We start from the raw sequence: 19,696 nt of genomic DNA, 5'->3' as shown, positions 1-19,696 counted from the left end.
TATTATTAATATTATTCCAAATAAAAATTGTTTCTTATATAAAGTTTATAAAAAATAATCATATAATTTCATTTAATATAAATAATTGATGCACAATTATAGATAATTAAAAATATGGATTTTGTTAAAATATCTCCCCCTTTCCATTGCTTGTTTTCCACGGGGTGACTTGCTAGCCAGCCACCCTAGTTCCCTAGTGGAGACGATATCTCTTGCTCTTAATGAGAAGGAATTTTGTCCCTCAAGTTGCAAGCCATCCATCCTTTACTTTCCCTCCTATAAATATGTGCTTCAGCCCAACAGAGAAACGTTGAGAGAAAGAAAGTAAAAAGAGATATGCATTTAGTGTTAGAAATAATATGATGCGCTGGGTGACCACCAGAGAGTATAGGTAATTCAGATATAATTTGACTTTAATATTTCTTTCTCGTCCTTTTATTTCGTTTATTTTACAACACATTTACTCTATTGGCTAATTTAATGAACTAATATTTTGATATAAATGCAAACTTTGTTAAGGTGAAAGCCGAAATAAAGAGAATTTTAAGGCATGCTTCGCATGACAGAATCTCATGCTCTCCTACATGAGGTCACTATTAGTGACACAAACATTAGAGGAGACCAACATTTTAATGCTGAGTGGGGTTCTGTAACCTCTTAGAAACAAGCCGGCCCCTTTCTTTGTGTGTTAAACCTGAGAATCATCAATCACATCGACTTTACTTCTGCACACCTCAACCATAATGCTCTCCTACATGAGGTCACTGCTAGTGACACAAACATTAGAAGAGACCAACATTTTAATGCTGAGTGGGGTTCTGTAACCTCTTAGAAACAAGCCAGCCCCTTTCTTTGTGTGTTAAACCTGAGAATCATCAATCACATTGACTTTACTACTGCACACCTCAACCATATTCTCCTCTATCCTGGTTTCTAGAATGCCATTACCAGCACTATCATCCAAAGTTGAACAAAGTGCAGTCCTGCCACGGACTTGTCGGGAAGACCTTGACATTGAGTTATTTTGTGAAGCTTCCCCACGCTTTCTCTTCTTCTTTGTATCGAAGAAACCATATTCAAGAGCTTCCCATGCTTTTGTGGTCAATGCTCGGCTCCTCATACTCTGTCTCTGGCTGTTCATGGTAGGCTGTTGTTCTGTACTAGTCCCATCATCAGATATGTTTGATGGCTCAGGCTGCTGACCTGTTTTCGATAGAGACATACTCTGCCTCTGGCTGTTCATGGTAGGTTGTTGTTCCGTACTAGTCCCATCATCAGATATGTTTGATGGCTCAGGCTGCTGACTTGTTTTCAATAGAGACGCTGACTTATTTGCACATGAGTTGTCATTATATTGCACCATGTCCATGGTGAAGGGTTCCTGAGTTCCTATATCTGGTGAAACATGAGGAAGGTTCAAGTCAATTAATGTCCGAGGTTGAGGATTTCCTGGAGACTCTTCTCTACCTAAGAAATTCTCAGTGACGCTCACTGCATTGCTCCCTTCTGGGCTGCTTTTGGCCAGAGAACTGTCGGCTGATAAATTTTGTGGACACATTAGAAAAGCCATCTCAGGAAATGCACGAGGCAAAGTTGACTGGCAATGGGACTGATCTTCATTTTGCATCCTTTCTGCGAATATATTTTCAAGGCTATGGTTTGATTCTCCATAGTTATAAACATTAAAGTCCTGCTGTTTCTGGACGGGAGCTAGATATTCTGAACAGCTAGAATTAATCTTCTGGCTGAAGTGATAATTCATAGACTTCCCCTGGTGATTGTCATTAAACAGAGTTGTGTTTGAACTTTCATGATTTTGCATCACTGCAATGGTCGGATCACGGGCATCAAGCACGCTAGCACGATCTGATGAGTCAACAGATGCTTCCCTCTCAATCATATCTGCTGCCAGGTTTGAGGTATTAATTTCTTCTGCTTCATCCTCTGACTCTTCTGATGTATCTTGTTCAGTTTCACTGGAAAGATTCGAGGCGGAAGATAAACTATTAGTTTGAACAGGTAAACTTCTCAGCTCTCTACCGTTAGGCTGTTCTATTCCATGAATCATACTGGTATCCACAATTGTAAACTTCAAGAGATCTTGATTGCAATTTGAATTTCGAGGCTGGAGGTAACAATGGCGCTGTTTATTTGACAAACCATCAAAATCCTGTTTTCCAGTTGCTTCGCATTTGTCTTCCTTGTGCCCACTGCTTTCAGCTGCTTCAATTTCAACCTCAAGAAGCCCAGGGTCTGATGCCACTTTGTACAATACATCACTAACAGAATCAAAGTAGTGATTACCTCTCACAAGTCTTCTTCTGGAAAACTTCTTAACACCGGGAATAAGAAACACCAAAGAAGGCTTCAAACCACAAACACCAAGATCATCAGGCTGCTCAGAGTGCCATCCTTTTGCTAAAAGACGGGGCCAAACAGCTTCCCAAAAGAGATCACTGGATCTGGCTTTACTCAACCTGAAATCTCCTTTCAGAAACTTGATTATGTCTGAAGTTGAAAGAGAGGAGCAAGCTTTGCCAATCGGTATCTCAGGACGTGAAGAGAAAACACGATTGGTCTTTATTGGCTCCATGGCTTTGCCAGTGAGGTCTTGCTTCCCTTTGCCAATACCCACTGCTTCTATAAAAATCTTGATACCAACAGTATTCTTTAAAGTGAATATATATTCTTCAAATGAAATTTTTTCCTCTTCAAAGGTCCTAGAAACCTACAATGCAGTACAATTTGTGTGAAATCAGGACATAACATATTTGTTAGCAAATATGTAGTAAATTTAGGTGCAGAAGTTCAGTCACAGTAGCTACTACAGTGAGGTATCCCAGTGCAATTTCAGCAAATATTTTTAGTTAAAACATTAAAAGCAGCCCAATAGGTGACCACTGGACAATCATCCAAGCAAGATAAACTAATGAATGTGAACCTAAGATTCTTTCATCTTGAAAATTGGTTAATAATTGGCTTGAAATATTAGGAGCCAAACCATATCACTAAAATATAAAAATTCTTCAGGAAGTAATAAGAAAGACCATCGTGTAGACTTAAAGTGCACCCAAAGGATGAAGGGGCCTATAAATCAGATGACAAAGATAAGGAGCTCCAATAAAATTACACCCTCCTATTGAGGCAAATTTGTAGGAGCTAATGAATCCTATCCCCAGATGAACCAAGGGCATGCATTCTCCAAAACCTAAGCAATCTTTATGTATAACTCTCTTCCTTGTGCCATTTCTGTTTCCACGTTGACAGTGCCAACTACTTGGATTCAGAAATTGAAATCCCGGTTCACGATTGTCTCCTTTGCAGGCATATCTTCACCTAAGTCTAGTCTACAAGAACATCATTTGCCTTCCTATCGCCCTAGTAAAGAGTTACACCAATGCTCTAACTGGTTCATTATAGGTTTCTGAATATTACTAGACCATCAACACTACCTCCTAAACACCTCCTAAACACAAATAAATCACCTACAAGAGATACTTACAAAATGTCTTTACATTGTCCAGAAACTAACAATAGATTCTTTAAGGGGGGAAAACACTTTAATTTTGGCCAATACTATTTTAGATAGAAACAGGAAGGCAACTCAGGCAGATGAGGAGCGACAGAATCAAGGATTTTTTTATTACTATTTTTAAAAGAAAGAAAAAAAGTTTAGTGTGGACCTGTTTCTTTTGTTACATAACGAATAAAATAATTGGAAAAGCATTTGAAATTGAATTAAGTCCTCCCAAGTATCTTGCTAGTCCAAGTAACAACCATAAAGAATTTCAAGCTTGTGACAAGTACCATCTGACCTCTAGCAATTAGAAAGTTATACCACTCACATTCAAAGAATTATTTAAACTAAAGAATAAATAAGAAATATAAGTCACTCAAGAAACTTAAAATGGGGTTGATGCCAGGAGCATAAACAGAATTGCAAAACCATATATCTTAAGAACAGTGGGTATGTCCATAAAACTATATGACACAGGGGTTGGTCAACAAAATTAATATATGCCACCCTTTTATAAGATCAATCTCAGATCATCGATACAAACGCTAATTTCTATAAGAACATTGTGAACCAGCAAATGAACATATGATAAGTTGTGTACAATAATGTTAGAAAGATACCTCCAGCAATTTATTTTGACATTCCTCTGACACATGGGTGAACATTCGTGATAATAGTTCCTGTTGCCTCCAACCTGTAAATATCTTTTGCCCACATATATATCGTTTACTTCTTAACTTTTGGCATTCGGACCACCTGTGATATCTATCAGACCTATAAAACTTTCCATAATAGAAAGACAATATATCTTCCATCTTTTTACTCTCAACAAATCTCTTTACAAGGACAAGATTCTTCCCAAAGATATATAGACCGAGGAGAAAACTGTCACATTCAATATCCCTCCAAGATTCACCAAGAGAGCCAGGAAGAGGACACAAACCTCTCTCATCCTGATCCATGCAATCACTGTTAACTGTTGTTTGAAGAACTGAAAAATTTTCCACAAATTTACCGTTGCCCAAAACTTTAGCCAGAGATTCCATGTCCAGTTTTGAATCTTCATTGTTTGAAGTAATCTGGATATTTTTTCTGTTTTCACATTCTGCAGTTCTATTGAGGTTTTCAAATTGACAATTTTCCCACATAAGTGGAATGGGTAGTCCTAATGGAAAAGACATTTGCAGACTCGCCACAACTTCTGAATCAGCCAGTTCATTTATAAGTTGCAACCGATCACACTCTGCAGTAAGTGAGGGAATCTCTGCCTGATACTGGTCTCCAATGCGAGGAGGCTCAAGTGGCTCTCCAAAAATATCACCCACAGGTGATAACTCTGTCGTAGCAGATTTGTCTTCAATGCCTTCCAAACTAGTGTCCTTCTGAATACATAGCATCTGCAAGAAATGCAGGACAAATTGAATTGAGAAAATCACAATGTACATGAATCACATACTATTAAGTATAGTTCTGTGTCAGATAAAATTTTAATTTGGAAAAAATAAAAAGCCAATATCTTAGATCCTAATATTTCATTATTCGATTGAAATGTAAGAAACCATGTTTGAACACTTTGAAAATGATAACTTCAAATTAATTAAGATGGAAAAACACTAATTTTATTCCAAGTATGTTTTGTGTTCTAACCTTTAGCACTGGGCAGTTACAGTTACCTTAGTCAGAACAATAAATTACTCAAATGCCAACCATGTAAAGATAAATTCCATTTCTCAAAACCATATATATATAATGTCCACCATATGCCTATTTATTTATTAAAACTTATATATGATACCCTGTTAAAGTAGAACACACAAAAGCACTTTCTAACCTCGTCTACTTTAATAGTCTATAACTGAAAAAGAAGAGCTAGTTCATCTATCCTGAAGGTAACTACATTTTCAACGATGATACATAATGAATTGCTGCTCTGGTACAATAAAATTGATACTGTGGGGTTTGGCCCAACAATTTGGTTGCCATACATTGCATTTGCTCCTCATGAATCTATGAGGACAGGACCAATCCCTCTAACTTGTGTCAGCAAACTCTTGAAATGCTATAAACCAAGTTATATACTCATCAAACAAAATATTTACTAATTCAAACTTCAAAATAATTGAACAAGATTAATTTAATGCCATCTGTCCGACAATAGCTTCTCCAGATTAAAAATAATCGATTCCCAACATCTACAAGAAATCGCGGTATAATAGAACACAATATCAACAAGAAAAATTCCAGTATAATTCTTAATCTATAACAGATGGAATACCCAAGCTAAATCTCATATGTAATGTATATATTTTTACATAACACCAATACAGAAATAACGATTACATATTCTTCATTAAAAAAAAAAAATTGCAATTAAATTATCAACAGAAATAACCATGTCTATATCCATTTCGAAATCCAGCATCAACACTTCACCCATATTTAATAATCAAAATAACACTATTAATAATACAAGAATACAAGATTAAAGAAACCTAACTATACTCCTATATATAATATAATTATCTATACGACCATCACATTATATATCAACCAAATTAACTGACAGTATTGAAGTAAAAATAAAACCAACCAAACATCGAGTTCTCATTGTTTAGTAATAATTCTGAAATAATCCCACCAAAATCAACATAATAAACACTGCCCAAGTGTCCAAGTACTAAGATAAATACATGGAATACATTGGATAAAAGCATAAGCAAAAGCATGCAAGAAATGATTGGGAAAGAAAGAAAACATGTGTGACAGTAGTGATAACCTCCATGGAAGAACTTGAACGTTGAAACCCACGTGCAAAAATGGAACTTGGGTAAATGGGTCTTTCTTATTGACCTCGATTGTCAACTTCTACTTTGTAAAAAAAAAAAAAAAAGTAATGATAACATTAAAAACAAAGAAAACAAAGAAAAATATAGATATAGAGAGAGAAAGAGAAAGAGAGTATTTTTAAGATTTTTTACCTGGTGTCACAGAGTAGAGAGAGCTTTCATGGGTACGAGAAGTTGAATTGTGAATGACTTGCCAAGAAGAAAGACGGAGAGGAATAAAAATAAAAGGAAAAATGAGTTTAAATAAGAAACAAAGAAAAAAATAAGAAAGAAAAAAAGCAGAGAGACAAAAAGAGAGAAGGGAAAAAGAGATTAACTACGCTTCTTTCTTATTCGGTTTGATTAATGACCATGAGAGTGAGACCACACGCGTTCGTAGGTGGGTGTTCATGATTCTTAATTTTACCAAAATACCCATGTTGCTCTCACGTTCTGTACGTGTTTTCTTTCTCTGTTGTGCGACTTTTTTGGAATTTTGGTTTTATTGTTTTTATATAATATCAATAAGCTGTTGGTTGCAAAACTTGGAAGTTGATGTGGGTTTCAATTATTAAAAAATTAATTAATAAAGATCATTGTGAACAAATAAGTGATCTTAGTTTTTATGTGTATATTAATAAAAAAAAAGAATTTGGGCACAAAAAAATTAATGAAATGTTTTGGAACGGTGATAATAAAGAATAATTATTATAGAACAGATGTTAGATTCAAATTTATCAATTAAAATAATGGAATTAAGAATTATATATTATGAGCAATTCTAAATACAATTTTTTTTTTTACAATAAATTTTCATTAGAGTAAAAAATGATAATAATCCTAAACTTTAAGTACAAAAAATGTACTTTAATTTTGCATCCCAAAACCTCTAAAAAATCTTTTTATTGGAGCTCGACAACACCATAACACCCAAATGTTTTTTTTTTTTCCAATAATAGTTACAATGATGGAGAGAAAAGATTTGAACATTAGTTCTCTTTTAAAATGAAACAAGTAATGGATAACACCCATATTCTAAAGTCAACTATTTTTAATTTTAGTTCCGAAACAGTAGTTTCTTAAAAAAAAAAAAATCCGAAACAGTAAATAGTCAAAGTATCATGCCAAACAGGCAAACATAGAGTTTTTGAATATCGGGGAGAAAAAAAAAAAAAAAATCTAAACACAATCACAATTGTGTTTGGACTCAATCATTTGAATAGGAAAATGCTAAATAATAAAACGCACAATTGTTGATATCTCATAAGCCATAACTACATGCTCACAGTCACAAATAGTGTTGAGTAAATTTTCATTTTGGAAGCCAAATAAAATTTTTATAAACCCTCAAAATAGCCAAATTCGTACAATTAATTATTATGGCGGCCATTTCTTCACATATCTTATTCTGATTTCAACAAAAGAATATGGAAGTGTAGAATTTTTAGTGAGTACGTACTGCTAACGTATATATAATATAAGTTGTACAATCAAATTATAACATGTAATAATAATAATTTTTTTGATGAAATAGTAATTTTATTTTATTGCTGAGAAAATGATGCAATAATAATTTGTACAATGAAATTGCAACACATACCTGTAGCAATAATGTTGAATTTTGTTTGGTTAAATGTAGAAACCGAGGAGTGACTTTCTTGTTACGTAAAAGATCATTTTGTTTTGTTTTAAGTCATTCTTTTGGGAAAATGGACTGAAATTCTCATCCAACATGTCCTTTTGTACTCATATTGGCATGTTAATTGACATTTTTTTTAATATTTATTCTCATGATCCAATAATAATAGTTAAAGATATTTTTTCTTTTAGGTAATAATAATTTTATTGAGGATAAACATCAGACAAGGAGGAACCTATCCATTTGTATCAAAGTGATCAACATCGGAGAGTCCAAAAAGAGATAGAGTTAATGGATTGAGATCTCCAAAGTCTAACAAGAAGAAATCAATCTAGCCAAATTATGGGTTAAACAATTGTTAGCCCTGGGACAAAAAAAAAAAAAAAGAGTAATTATGAAAAAAATTACAAATAAGGTTTTTTAATATTTGATCCAACAAAGTCAAGACTTATATCATGGTCATTTTGAAGGTTTCATGAGCTACTTTCGTCATTTCAATGTTTGGTGGAAGGGGTGATTTGTCATTTTGGTGGTTTTATAGTTTTTTTTTTTGGTTAAACAAGGAATTAATAATTACCTAAAAAATACTGCCAACAGCAGCAACATTACAAAGTCTGGGGCAAAAAAGGCCCAACTTATCATTATACAGCAGCTGAGCTATAACAGGGGGAGGGGATTAAAAAACAGAGGAGAGCACAGTAGAGGCCAATCCCAATTTAGCTAAGGCATTGGCACAAAAGTTTGCTTCCCTGAAGCAATGTGTCAATTTAACCTGAGGCAGACGCAGCAACAACACCCTGCAATCATCAACAAGACCAGACAAGTCTCCATTAGAATTGACATTGCTAGAAATTAAGGAGATTGCTGCAGTTGCATCAAGCTCTATTTCCACAGCATGACAACCCTTTTCAACACACAGCCCCAATCCTTCCCTCAAGGCCCACAACTTCGCGGCGATACTTGAGCTAACACAAATGGATTTTGCAAAACCCACAACCCATTGTCCCAAGCTATCTCTAAGCAAACCACCACATCCTGCCTTCCCACTGGAGATGTCAACTGCACCATCATTATTAAGTTTAAGCCAACCCTACACTGGCTTCAACCATTTCACCTGCTGGTGGTTTTATGGTTATTCAGTTATATTGGAGGTTTTGAATGTATTTTCTCATTTTGAAAGTGTTGGTAGTTGGTAGTATTTAGGTTATTTTATAGTTTCAGGAGTATTTTGGTAATTTTCTAAGTTTTAAGGGTATTTTATCACTTTAGAGATTTGAAGAGTATTTTAGTCATTTTAAAAGTTTTTGGAAATATTTTTGTTATTTTATAGGCTTCAAAGATATTTAGATTGTTTTGAAGGTTTTATTATTTATAAGGCATTTTGGAGGTTTTTGAGGATTTTGGGAAAGCATGACTTTAGATTATAAGTTGATTTTTTTTATTTATTCTTATTTTACCTAATGTTTGTAGGTCTCACATTACTTTTTGTCTCAACTTCGTTTTAAATAATCTTTTTATTTTATTTTATTTTAAATGTGAGCTAACTTTTAACTTTTTATTTGACATTATGAAAATAAGTTATTAGAAATAAACAATTTCCAAACGGACACTAACTAATAACTATGTGTTTGAGACTAACTTCCATTGTAAATAAATGTTTTGGGAGCATTTGGTAATTTTGGAGGTTTTAATGGTCTTTTGTTACCTTTCCAGCCCTAAACACTATTTTTACTTATTAGTTGCAACAAATGATTTTTTTTTTTTTTGGAGAAATAATTACAACATGATACTAATCCCACAGCTTGAACCCTTTTCTCTTAGATCTTCAAGCACTTTATACATAAAGAAGTGTCAATTCAACTACAAGACTTTTGGCAGTTGCAACAAATGATATTGGTTTGACTAATCCAAATACCCAAAAATGAGAAAAATATTTTACACCAAAATAAATAAAACCTTAAAATGCAAAAGATGGAACCTAGTCCTTTATTGACTACACCTTTCTTTTTCATTTCTTTTTTGCTTCTTCCAGTTACATCCTTTCTTAAGATTTAAGACTAATATTATACAGTGAAAATGGTAAACAATGATTTGAACCCTTTTCTCTTAGATCTTCAAGCACTTTGTGCATAAAGAAGTGCCAATTCAATTACAAGGCTTTTAGCAGTTGCAACAAATAATATTGGTTTGACTAATCCAAATACCCAAAAATGAGAAAAATATTTTACACCAAAATAAATAGAACCTTAAAAAGCAAAAGATGGAACCTAGTCCTTTATTGACTACACCTTTCTTTTTCATTTTTTTTTGCTTCTTCCAGTTACATCCTTTCTTAAGATTTAAGACTAATATTATACAGTGAAAATGGTAAACAATGGTTTAACTGGATTGGAGCAGTGCAATACCTAATATCCACTTTGGTCATTGATCTATCTGGAATCTAGATCATGGGGTCCCCTGTCTAGCGTGAGTTTTCCAAAGCCACTGTTTTTTAGCCATCCCAATGTGGTTGCTTGCAGACCCTGGATGATCCTTACATCCTCCATATCTAAATATCTACAGTAAATGTATATTTTTAAATGTGTCTATATATATATATATATATAGACAAAGTTTAGCTATAAAATCGATTGTAGTCTTAGGCTACAAACTCACTTAATATCTTTTTATTGGAGGTGAATTTTGACAAATCTACCATTGGATTGCATCTTCTTCTTATATTCTCTATGTTTGCAAAATTTCAAGAAAATTAAATATCAATAGCTATGTCATCAATAAATTTTTAAATTGCAAGTTTTTGTAATTTAAAATTATGCATAAAATATAAGATTATAGATTATATAGTAAATGATATCCGATTGACACAAAAATTGACATGTGCATTAAGAACGTAAAGAACATGTAATTCAACGGTTAGATTTTCAAAATATACAGTAATATTTATTTTATTGAATGAGTTTGTAGCCTAAAGCTACAATCAATTTTGTAGCTAAACTTTGTCATAGAGAGAGAGAGAGAAAGGTATTTATGAGTAGCTGAATGCTACGTACCATTTATTTTCACATCTTCCAAAATTTAATGCAGAAGAAGAACAAAGGATATTATTTTATGTTTTTTCTCCCGAATACTTAGATGGATATTCAGGATCCTTAAAAAAAAAAAAAAAAAAACCCATTAGGATATGCTTTCTATTATATGATCTATTTTAGAACCAGATAAGAAAGTTTGCCCATATTCAAATAGCCACATGTCAGCATGGTGAACATGTAAATCGCAATTGGTTCTTAATGGGCATTATATAAAACAAAGTCCACAGTTCAAGGACCCGACCAAGACAATTACAAATATTGACAAGAAGTTAAAATGATTTGCTGTTGTATAGAGTGACATATAGCATACGTTTGGATAGAGTTGAAACTGAATTTTTAGTTGCGTTTTGCGTTTTTAGTGGGTCTTGTACATTATTCACGGGATCCACAAATATTTTATTTAGGAAAAAAAAACTTTAAAACTGGGTTTTACGATATTATTCACATATTTAAAAATTATTTTTGTTACAGTGTTTTCAGTTTTTATTTTTCAATTTTCAATAATAAGCAGTATTCAAATAGACTCTATAATCTCATGTTAAACTCTAGAAGTAGGTAATCCAACACGGGTCTTTAAATTATATTTAAGCACCTCTTTTTAGGTCCTAGTTTGGTTGCATCTGGACTGTAACCACAACACGTGCATATATATCATCCACAAATTCAAATTGATCACCATTATTTTAAACATACCATTACTTATTTGAAACTTATTGGAACATTGAAGAGATTTAGGACCAAAATTTGGGCGGGGAAAGGGGGTAGGGGACCAGTTCATCTATAATTGATAAGCTTGGGTCTCTTTTCTTAATGACCTAATGACGTAGATTGCTCCCAAACCCATACGCATGCACATACATTAAATATAGGTGTGGAGAAATTAGATGCTTTCTTTTTAGTTATTTATGAACAATACCTTCATTTTTTTTAAAAATATTTTTACATAGAACTATCTTACTAGTTACTTCAAAGAATTTGGGGTGGTATTATTTCATAGGGTTGCTTGTCCACAATCTAAGTATAATGCATGTGCACCTATGCTCCATTCCATTAAACAACGTGAATTCCCATGAACCAAAATGTCTAATTTACCAATGGCATGTGATAGATACACACATAGGTTAATGTCACATTTGATCAAAATGTATATTTCTCTTTACTTTGATGAATGTGTCCAATCAAATGTGATTTGCATCTTTGAAAATTTTAGACTTTTAGTATTTTTTGAACAGTCTTTAAGAAACGATCTAAGAATTGGTTAAGAAAACTTATTTTCATTAGTTTATTTGACTTCAAAAAGAAATAAGCTAGCAAAGTGTCCAATCAAATGTGATTTTCATCTTTGAGAATTTTAGTATTTTCGGAACACTCTTTGATAAACGATTTAAGAGTTGGTTTAGAAAACTTATTTTAATTAGTTTATTTGACTTAAAAAAAAGTTGGCAAAAGTACAACTGTGCTAAGCGTTTTTTTTTTTTTTTTTTTTTTTTTTTTTTTCCCAGTGGGTCTCACGGTACTATTTACATATTTAAAAATTATTTTATTACAGTGTTTTTAGTTTTCAGCAATAAACGGTATCCAAACAGACAAAAAAAAAATCAAAATCAAGTCTCAACGAAAAACCATTTTTTCCTCCCTCTCGTGCCACATTACCGGTATGATCTAACTCGATGACCAAGAGTTGTGGTAAAGGAGTATACCCAACCGGGTATACTCCAATTGACAAGTGTTTGTATACTCCACTGGGTCTTTGATAGTTGGCGATAGGGATTTTTGTGTATTTCTTCTCTCTTTCTCTCATGCATCTCACTGATTCTGTTTCATATTTGATCTGGGTTTTATATGTTTAATTTGGGTTTTTGATGTTTAATTTGGTTGATCTGTGTCGTTTGAGGGCTGGGTTCCACGATTGGGTGACTCGGGTCTTTGTTGTTTGGGTGAAATTGGGGAAGGAAGGGAAGAAAAAAAAATTAAAAATGAGAAAAATTAATATTTAAAGAGAGTATGGATAGAATATTGAGATTGATAGTTATCTATNTATGTGTTTGAGACTAACTTCCATTGTAAATAAATGTTTTGGGAGCATTTGGTAATTTTGGAGGTTTTAATGGTCTTTTGTTACCTTTCCAGCCCTAAACACTATTTTTACTTATTAGTTGCAACAAATGATTTTTTTTTTTTTTGGAGAAATAATTACAACATGATACTAATCCCACAGCTTGAACCCTTTTCTCTTAGATCTTCAAGCACTTTATACATAAAGAAGTGTCAATTCAACTACAAGACTTTTGGCAGTTGCAACAAATGATATTGGTTTGACTAATCCAAATACCCAAAAATGAGAAAAATATTTTACACCAAAATAAATAAAACCTTAAAATGCAAAAGATGGAACCTAGTCCTTTATTGACTACACCTTTCTTTTTCATTTCTTTTTTGCTTCTTCCAGTTACATCCTTTCTTAAGATTTAAGACTAATATTATACAGTGAAAATGGTAAACAATGATTTGAACCCTTTTCTCTTAGATCTTCAAGCACTTTGTGCATAAAGAAGTGCCAATTCAATTACAAGGCTTTTAGCAGTTGCAACAAATAATATTGGTTTGACTAATCCAAATACCCAAAAATGAGAAAAATATTTTACACCAAAATAAATAGAACCTTAAAAAGCAAAAGATGGAACCTAGTCCTTTATTGACTACACCTTTCTTTTTCATTTTTTTTTGCTTCTTCCAGTTACATCCTTTCTTAAGATTTAAGACTAATATTATACAGTGAAAATGGTAAACAATGGTTTAACTGGATTGGAGCAGTGCAATACCTAATATCCACTTTGGTCATTGATCTATCTGGAATCTAGATCATGGGGTCCCCTGTCTAGCGTGAGTTTTCCAAAGCCACTGTTTTTTAGCCATCCCAATGTGGTTGCTTGCAGACCCTGGATGATCCTTACATCCTCCATATCTAAATATCTACAGTAAATGTATATTTTTAAATGTGTCTATATATATATATATATATAGACAAAGTTTAGCTATAAAATCGATTGTAGTCTTAGGCTACAAACTCACTTAATATCTTTTTATTGGAGGTGAATTTTGACAAATCTACCATTGGATTGCATCTTCTTCTTATATTCTCTATGTTTGCAAAATTTCAAGAAAATTAAATATCAATAGCTATGTCATCAATAAATTTTTAAATTGCAAGTTTTTGTAATTTAAAATTATGCATAAAATATAAGATTATAGATTATATAGTAAATGATATCCGATTGACACAAAAATTGACATGTGCATTAAGAACGTAAAGAACATGTAATTCAACGGTTAGATTTTCAAAATATACAGTAATATTTATTTTATTGAATGAGTTTGTAGCCTAAAGCTACAATCAATTTTGTAGCTAAACTTTGTCATAGAGAGAGAGAGAGAAAGGTATTTATGAGTAGCTGAATGCTACGTACCATTTATTTTCACATCTTCCAAAATTTAATGCAGAAGAAGAACAAAGGATATTATTTTATGTTTTTTCTCCCGAATACTTAGATGGATATTCAGGATCCTTAAAAAAAAAAAAAAAAAAACCCATTAGGATATGCTTTCTATTATATGATCTATTAATTTATGTGATTTTTTTTTTGGTTAATGATTACATAGATTAGGTCAGGTAATTTTTTAATTGGTGACGCTATTAAAAAGTACACTTGGAATAAGAACATATATATATATATATAATTTTTTTTAAAGAAAGAAAAAGAATTACTATATAAGACTTTATAGAGTATTTTGGAGGAAATTTCCTTAAATTAGTTAAAAATATAAAAATTACTTAAACCTAACCTAATTACGTGCAATTTTTTTGGTGACAATATTTTTACATTAGTTGAGAAATTATATCACATATACTTGGAAAAAATGGTTAATCATGAGCCGCCAACAAATGCATCATGCTTTTTCATTAGTAGAAAATAAAACAGAGAAGTTGTCCTTCTTTATATACCAAAAGAAGCCTAGAAGTGTATCAATTTACAATTTTGGCGCATACATACACCTTTTAAGCTTCAAGAAAAAAAACCGAGTAGCTTTTTTATATTTTTATAGGATGTTGAGGGGGATATTTTAGTGGCACATACACCTATTAAGGTTTCTATTGGAGGACTCTTCTTAAGCCCAGGTCCGTACGCAAATCCTTAACGGTAATAATTACCATAATATCACATTGGTAAAACACATTAGATATTGCTTTAGATATGTTTTTTCAATGCAATTAATTAACACATGCGAATAATGATTTTTGTTTCTATATAAAATTATGGGTAAATTCCGATAAAAAAAATTATGGGTAAATACTAAATATTATTCATAAATTCATGGAAAAAAAAAGGGAATTTTATAAAATTACTTAAAATAAAAAATAAGTAAAATCTTTAAAGTGACAGCCAGCCTTACTTTCATGAACCAATGAGAATATAAGAGGCCCATCCCATCTCTCTTAAAAAATTAACCATAAATCAAATAAATTGAATAGAATAGTAATCAAACAAGCTCTAAAAGGTACATCTCAAAACACTTCATAAATATTAAAAAGTTGTAGCCCTCAAATTAATCCATCATAAATAAATTTCTAATTAAAAGGGTGGTAGGATTTAGTTTAGAGTACCAAATAACCTTGTAAATATTTGGTTTAAGCTCAATTTATTGAGATGCCCTTAGAGTAATCTCACTTCCTAATAAGTTGTAAAATATTTTATTTAGTTTAGAGAACCAAATAATTAAACTTAAACACTTGGAAAGTACCTTTCTCATGAGGTGGAACCTTTACCATCTACATATATGGTGCACATACACATACACATATGCCTCTATATAGCAAGCAGAGTGAGGGAATTACGTGTCTGTGTTTGACAGGATCAAAGTCCCTTCTTTATAGAGATGGTTGATAACATGGGCAATAATTCAGAGAGGGAAGGGTTTAAGTACCATTTTGCTGGTGCTAGTACTTCCTCAGGTGAAGATGGTGTCATTAAAGAGCAAGATCGGCTGCTACCTATAGCTAATGTGGGGCGGATCATGAAGCAGATCCTGCCTCCGAATGCAAAAATCTCCAAAGAAGCCAAAGAAACCATGCAGGAATGTGTGTCTGAGTTCATAAGTTTTGTTACAGGAGAAGCTTCAGACAAGTGTCATAAGGAGAAGCGCAAGACAGTGAATGGGGATGATATTTGTTGGGCTTTGGCAACTCTAGGTTTTGATGACTATGCTGAGCCTTTGAGAAGGTATTTGCAAAGGTATAGAGAGTTGGAAGGAGAGAGAGCTCACCAAAATAAGGGAAGCAACAATGAAGAAAAGAATGAAACATCAGACTATGGAGTTGAAACACCAAGGAAAGCTGCAGTTCCAACTACTCCCTTGAAGTTCAATGTGATTGATAGGAGTAATAACTCTCTGTCAAGGCGATTTTGAAATATATGAAGCATGGTAATAATTTCTAGTCTTGTATTAATTAAGATTTTGATGGTGATGATGTTGTATACATGATCATATAGTTGGAGGGGAGGGTTTGAGATGGTTGGTTTTAGGTTTTTAATTTCTTTTTTTCCACTTGTGTGCGGTACTAAATCTTGGATGTTGTCTTTAATTCACTACTTTAGCTTAAGAATTATGTGAATAAAGCAAATCCTCATATCATCAGACATTCATATTCAAGCATAAAAAATATATCAAGTATCAACACACATTCAAACTCTCACACCACAGATTCAAATCAATGCATTTTCGTTTGTCTTCCACACAGTACTACATGCTCACACCGTCGTCGTCAATGAAACCCAAGCAAAGAAGGTCCAAATCGGTCCACCACGGCCAGTCGCAGTTCTCCCTTGCCGTTCACCACCACGAACCACCATTGAGGTGGTCTCCTTGCTCTCTCCCTCTCTCTACTTTTCTTGGACTACCGACTCGGTCTCTCCTTTGATTTGTGATGGTGTGAGGGTTTGGGTTGTTTGATGGTTTCAAAATATGTATTAGTTGCGGTTGAAATTTGATTTTAGGGTCTGGTGGTGGTGCTAGATTGTGGAGATGGTGGTGGTAATTTGGGTTTGGTGATGGTGGATCTGGATTAGTGGTGGTGCTAAACTATTGAGGTGGTGGTGGTGATTTGGGATGTGGTGGCCTGGTGGATCTGGGTTAAGGGGTGAAAATATTTGGCAACCAAAAATTTTTGCAAGGAAGTAAAAAAAAGAAAAAAGAAAAAAGAAAAAAGAAAAAAGATGTGAAAATATGTTTGGTTACCAAGAAATGTTAAGAAAATTAAAAGAAAATGATAAAATTGGTATATATATATAAAACTATTTTTGAAATTGATGCGGCTGTTTTTTGCTATGTAAGTGCTGATGTGGCATTAAAATTTTGAAACACCAGCATTAGACATGCCAACACTGCACACCATTAATCACATAAGTATTTTTCATTAATGAGTTAATGGTAAGGACCAAATTGATTGTAAGTTGAAAATAACAGAGACCAAATTGATTGCTATTAAAATGTAGGGACCAATTGATTGTAACTCCAAAATGTAGGGACTAAAATGATGTTTTCGCCTAAAAAAATAATGGGCACCAAAAAAATTAATAAAATGTTTTGGTACGGTGATAATAAGTAATAATTATTATAGAACAGATATTAGATTCAAATTTATCAATAAAAATAATGGAGTTAAGAATTATATATTATGAGCAATTCTAAATACAATTTTTTTTTACAAAATTTTTTTATTAGAGTAAAAAATAAAAATAATCCTAAACTTTAAGTACAAAAAATATACTTTAGTTTTGCATCCCAAAACCTCTTAACAATCTTTTTATTGGAGCTCCACAACACCATAACACTTGTTGTTGTTGTTGTTGTTGTTGTTGTTTTTTTTTTTTTTTTTTTTTTTTTTTTTTTTTTTTTTTTTTCAATAATAGTTACAATGATGAAGACAGAAGATTTGAACATTAATTTTCTTTTAAAATGAAACAAGTAATGGATAACATCCATATTCTAAAGTAAATTTTTTTAACTTCAGTTATGAAAAGGTAGTTACTAAAAAAAAAGACGTAAATGCACTTTTAGTCTCTACATTTTATTTTTACCACTTTTAGTCCCTAAACCAATTAACGCCCTTTATTTAAGTCCTTGAAGCACTATTCTGTCACCAAATTAATAAGAAAACTGACGGATTAATAAAATATTATTAACAAATTATTTAACATTTTTTATATTCCAAAATAAAAAAAATTAATTACTCAATTTTAATTAAAAAAAATTATTTTCTTTCAAACAAAAATTTTACTTACTTTTAATTAAAATGAATTTTTTTTATTCCAATCTTTTTTTTTTTTTTCCCCAGAAGAACATTTAACAAACAAAACCTTTTCTGTCTCTATTCTCAAACTCTCTTTCTCCTCACCCTCCATGGATGGAAAGTCTCTCTAATCTCAAAATCTCATCTTTGCTGATCAGCCAAACTCCGATCTGATTCAAACTCTGACTGACCTAAACTCTCTCTAATCTCGTTCAAGACTCAGTGATGAGGTCGCCGTCGTCGAACTCGTTCAAGACTCAATGATGAGGTTGCCGTTGCCGTCGAAGAAAGAAACCCCAGAAGGTCCGCCGTTGCCGTTGCCATCGACCCATCGAACCCATCAAGAAGGTCCGCTGATTAGGTGTATGAAACCCTAGAAAGAAAACCCATAGTTTATTTCTGTGTAGTTATGGCTTTGTTGTACAAACCTAGTCACTGATTCGGTATTGGAGCTCGATATTGACTAGCGGCGAGCAGATCAAAAGGTTGATCTTCGAGGTTTTGATCATGGAGGCCATGGGGTCTTGATGCCTTGAAAACAATGGGAAAAATTTGGAGGCTTGCATGTGGGTGTTGTGAACATGGATTGGTGGTTGGGTTCGTTGATGATTTTGGCTTGAGTTGTGATCTGGGTTTCATTTGTGTTTGATCTCTATTTGTGATTTGGGTCTGTGTTTGTGTTTGGTCTCTGTTTCTTCTTCATTTTTTTTTTTTTTTTTTTCGTTTGTGTTGTTGTGATCTAGGTTTGAGTTTTTGGTTGCTGGATTTGTGTTCTTGGTTGCTGGGTTTGATCTGGGAAGACACAAAGAACAAGTTGTAATGTTCTTATGAAAAATAATAATGATAAGTAATAATGTTCTTTTGTTGGGTTTCTATTCTTCGGCTTGGGTTTGATTCGGTGGTGATCTTTTGAAAAAAAAAAAAAAGATTGGAATAAAGAAAATTCATTTTAATTAAAAGAAAGTAAAATTTTTGTTTGAAAGAAAATAATTTTTTTTTAAATTTTTTTTAATTAAAATTGAGTAATTAATTTTTTTAAATTTAAATAATTTTTTTAATAATATTTTATTAATCCGTCAATTTTCCCGTTAGTTTGGTGACAGAATAGTGCTTCAAGGACTCTAATAAAGGGCGTTAATTGGTTTAGGGATTAAAAATAGTAAAAATAAAATATAAAGACTAAAAGTGCATTTACACAAAAAAGAAGAAGAAGAAGTTCCGAAACAGTAAATAGCTAAAGTGTCATGCCAAACAGGCAAACACATAAGTATAGTGGGG

General features: G+C 32.7%; 2 protein-coding genes across 3 annotated transcripts; one reads left to right on the top strand and one right to left on the bottom strand.

Annotated features, from left to right (window-relative positions):
• Window positions 1-386: 386 nt before the first annotated feature.
• LOC112003933 (uncharacterized) lies at window positions 387-6,665 on the bottom strand. Of its 2 annotated transcripts, none has more exons than XM_024036160.2 (4): window positions 6,496-6,665; window positions 6,294-6,385; window positions 4,138-4,914; window positions 387-2,728 (listed from the first exon to the last, which is right to left on the bottom strand). In XM_024036160.2, the coding sequence occupies exons 2-4, from the start codon at window positions 6,297-6,299 to the stop codon at window positions 860-862; spliced, it is 2,652 nt and encodes an 883-aa protein (XP_023891928.1). In that variant the 5' UTR covers window positions 6,300-6,385; window positions 6,496-6,665; the 3' UTR covers window positions 387-859. The 2 variants fall into 2 exon arrangements, with proteins under 2 accessions (XP_023891928.1, XP_023891927.1); XM_024036159.2 differs by having other exon boundaries at window positions 6,294-6,382.
• Window positions 6,666-15,886: 9,221 nt separating this feature from the next.
• LOC112003935 (nuclear transcription factor Y subunit B-4) lies at window positions 15,887-16,768 on the top strand. Its single transcript, XM_024036162.2, has one exon. It carries the CDS (start codon window positions 16,006-16,008, stop codon window positions 16,534-16,536), a length of 531 nt encoding a protein of 176 aa, XP_023891930.1. The 5' UTR covers window positions 15,887-16,005; the 3' UTR covers window positions 16,537-16,768.
• Window positions 16,769-19,696: the final 2,928 nt, after the last annotated feature.

This window comes from Quercus suber, unplaced genomic scaffold, assembly GCF_002906115.3.
Source record: "Quercus suber isolate HL8 unplaced genomic scaffold, Cork oak 2.0 scaffold_381, whole genome shotgun sequence".
Lineage (NCBI taxonomy): Eukaryota > Viridiplantae > Streptophyta > Magnoliopsida > Fagales > Fagaceae > Quercus > Quercus suber.
Note: the sequence above shows the minus strand (reverse complement) of the source record. Positions and strands in the feature narration are given on the sequence as shown.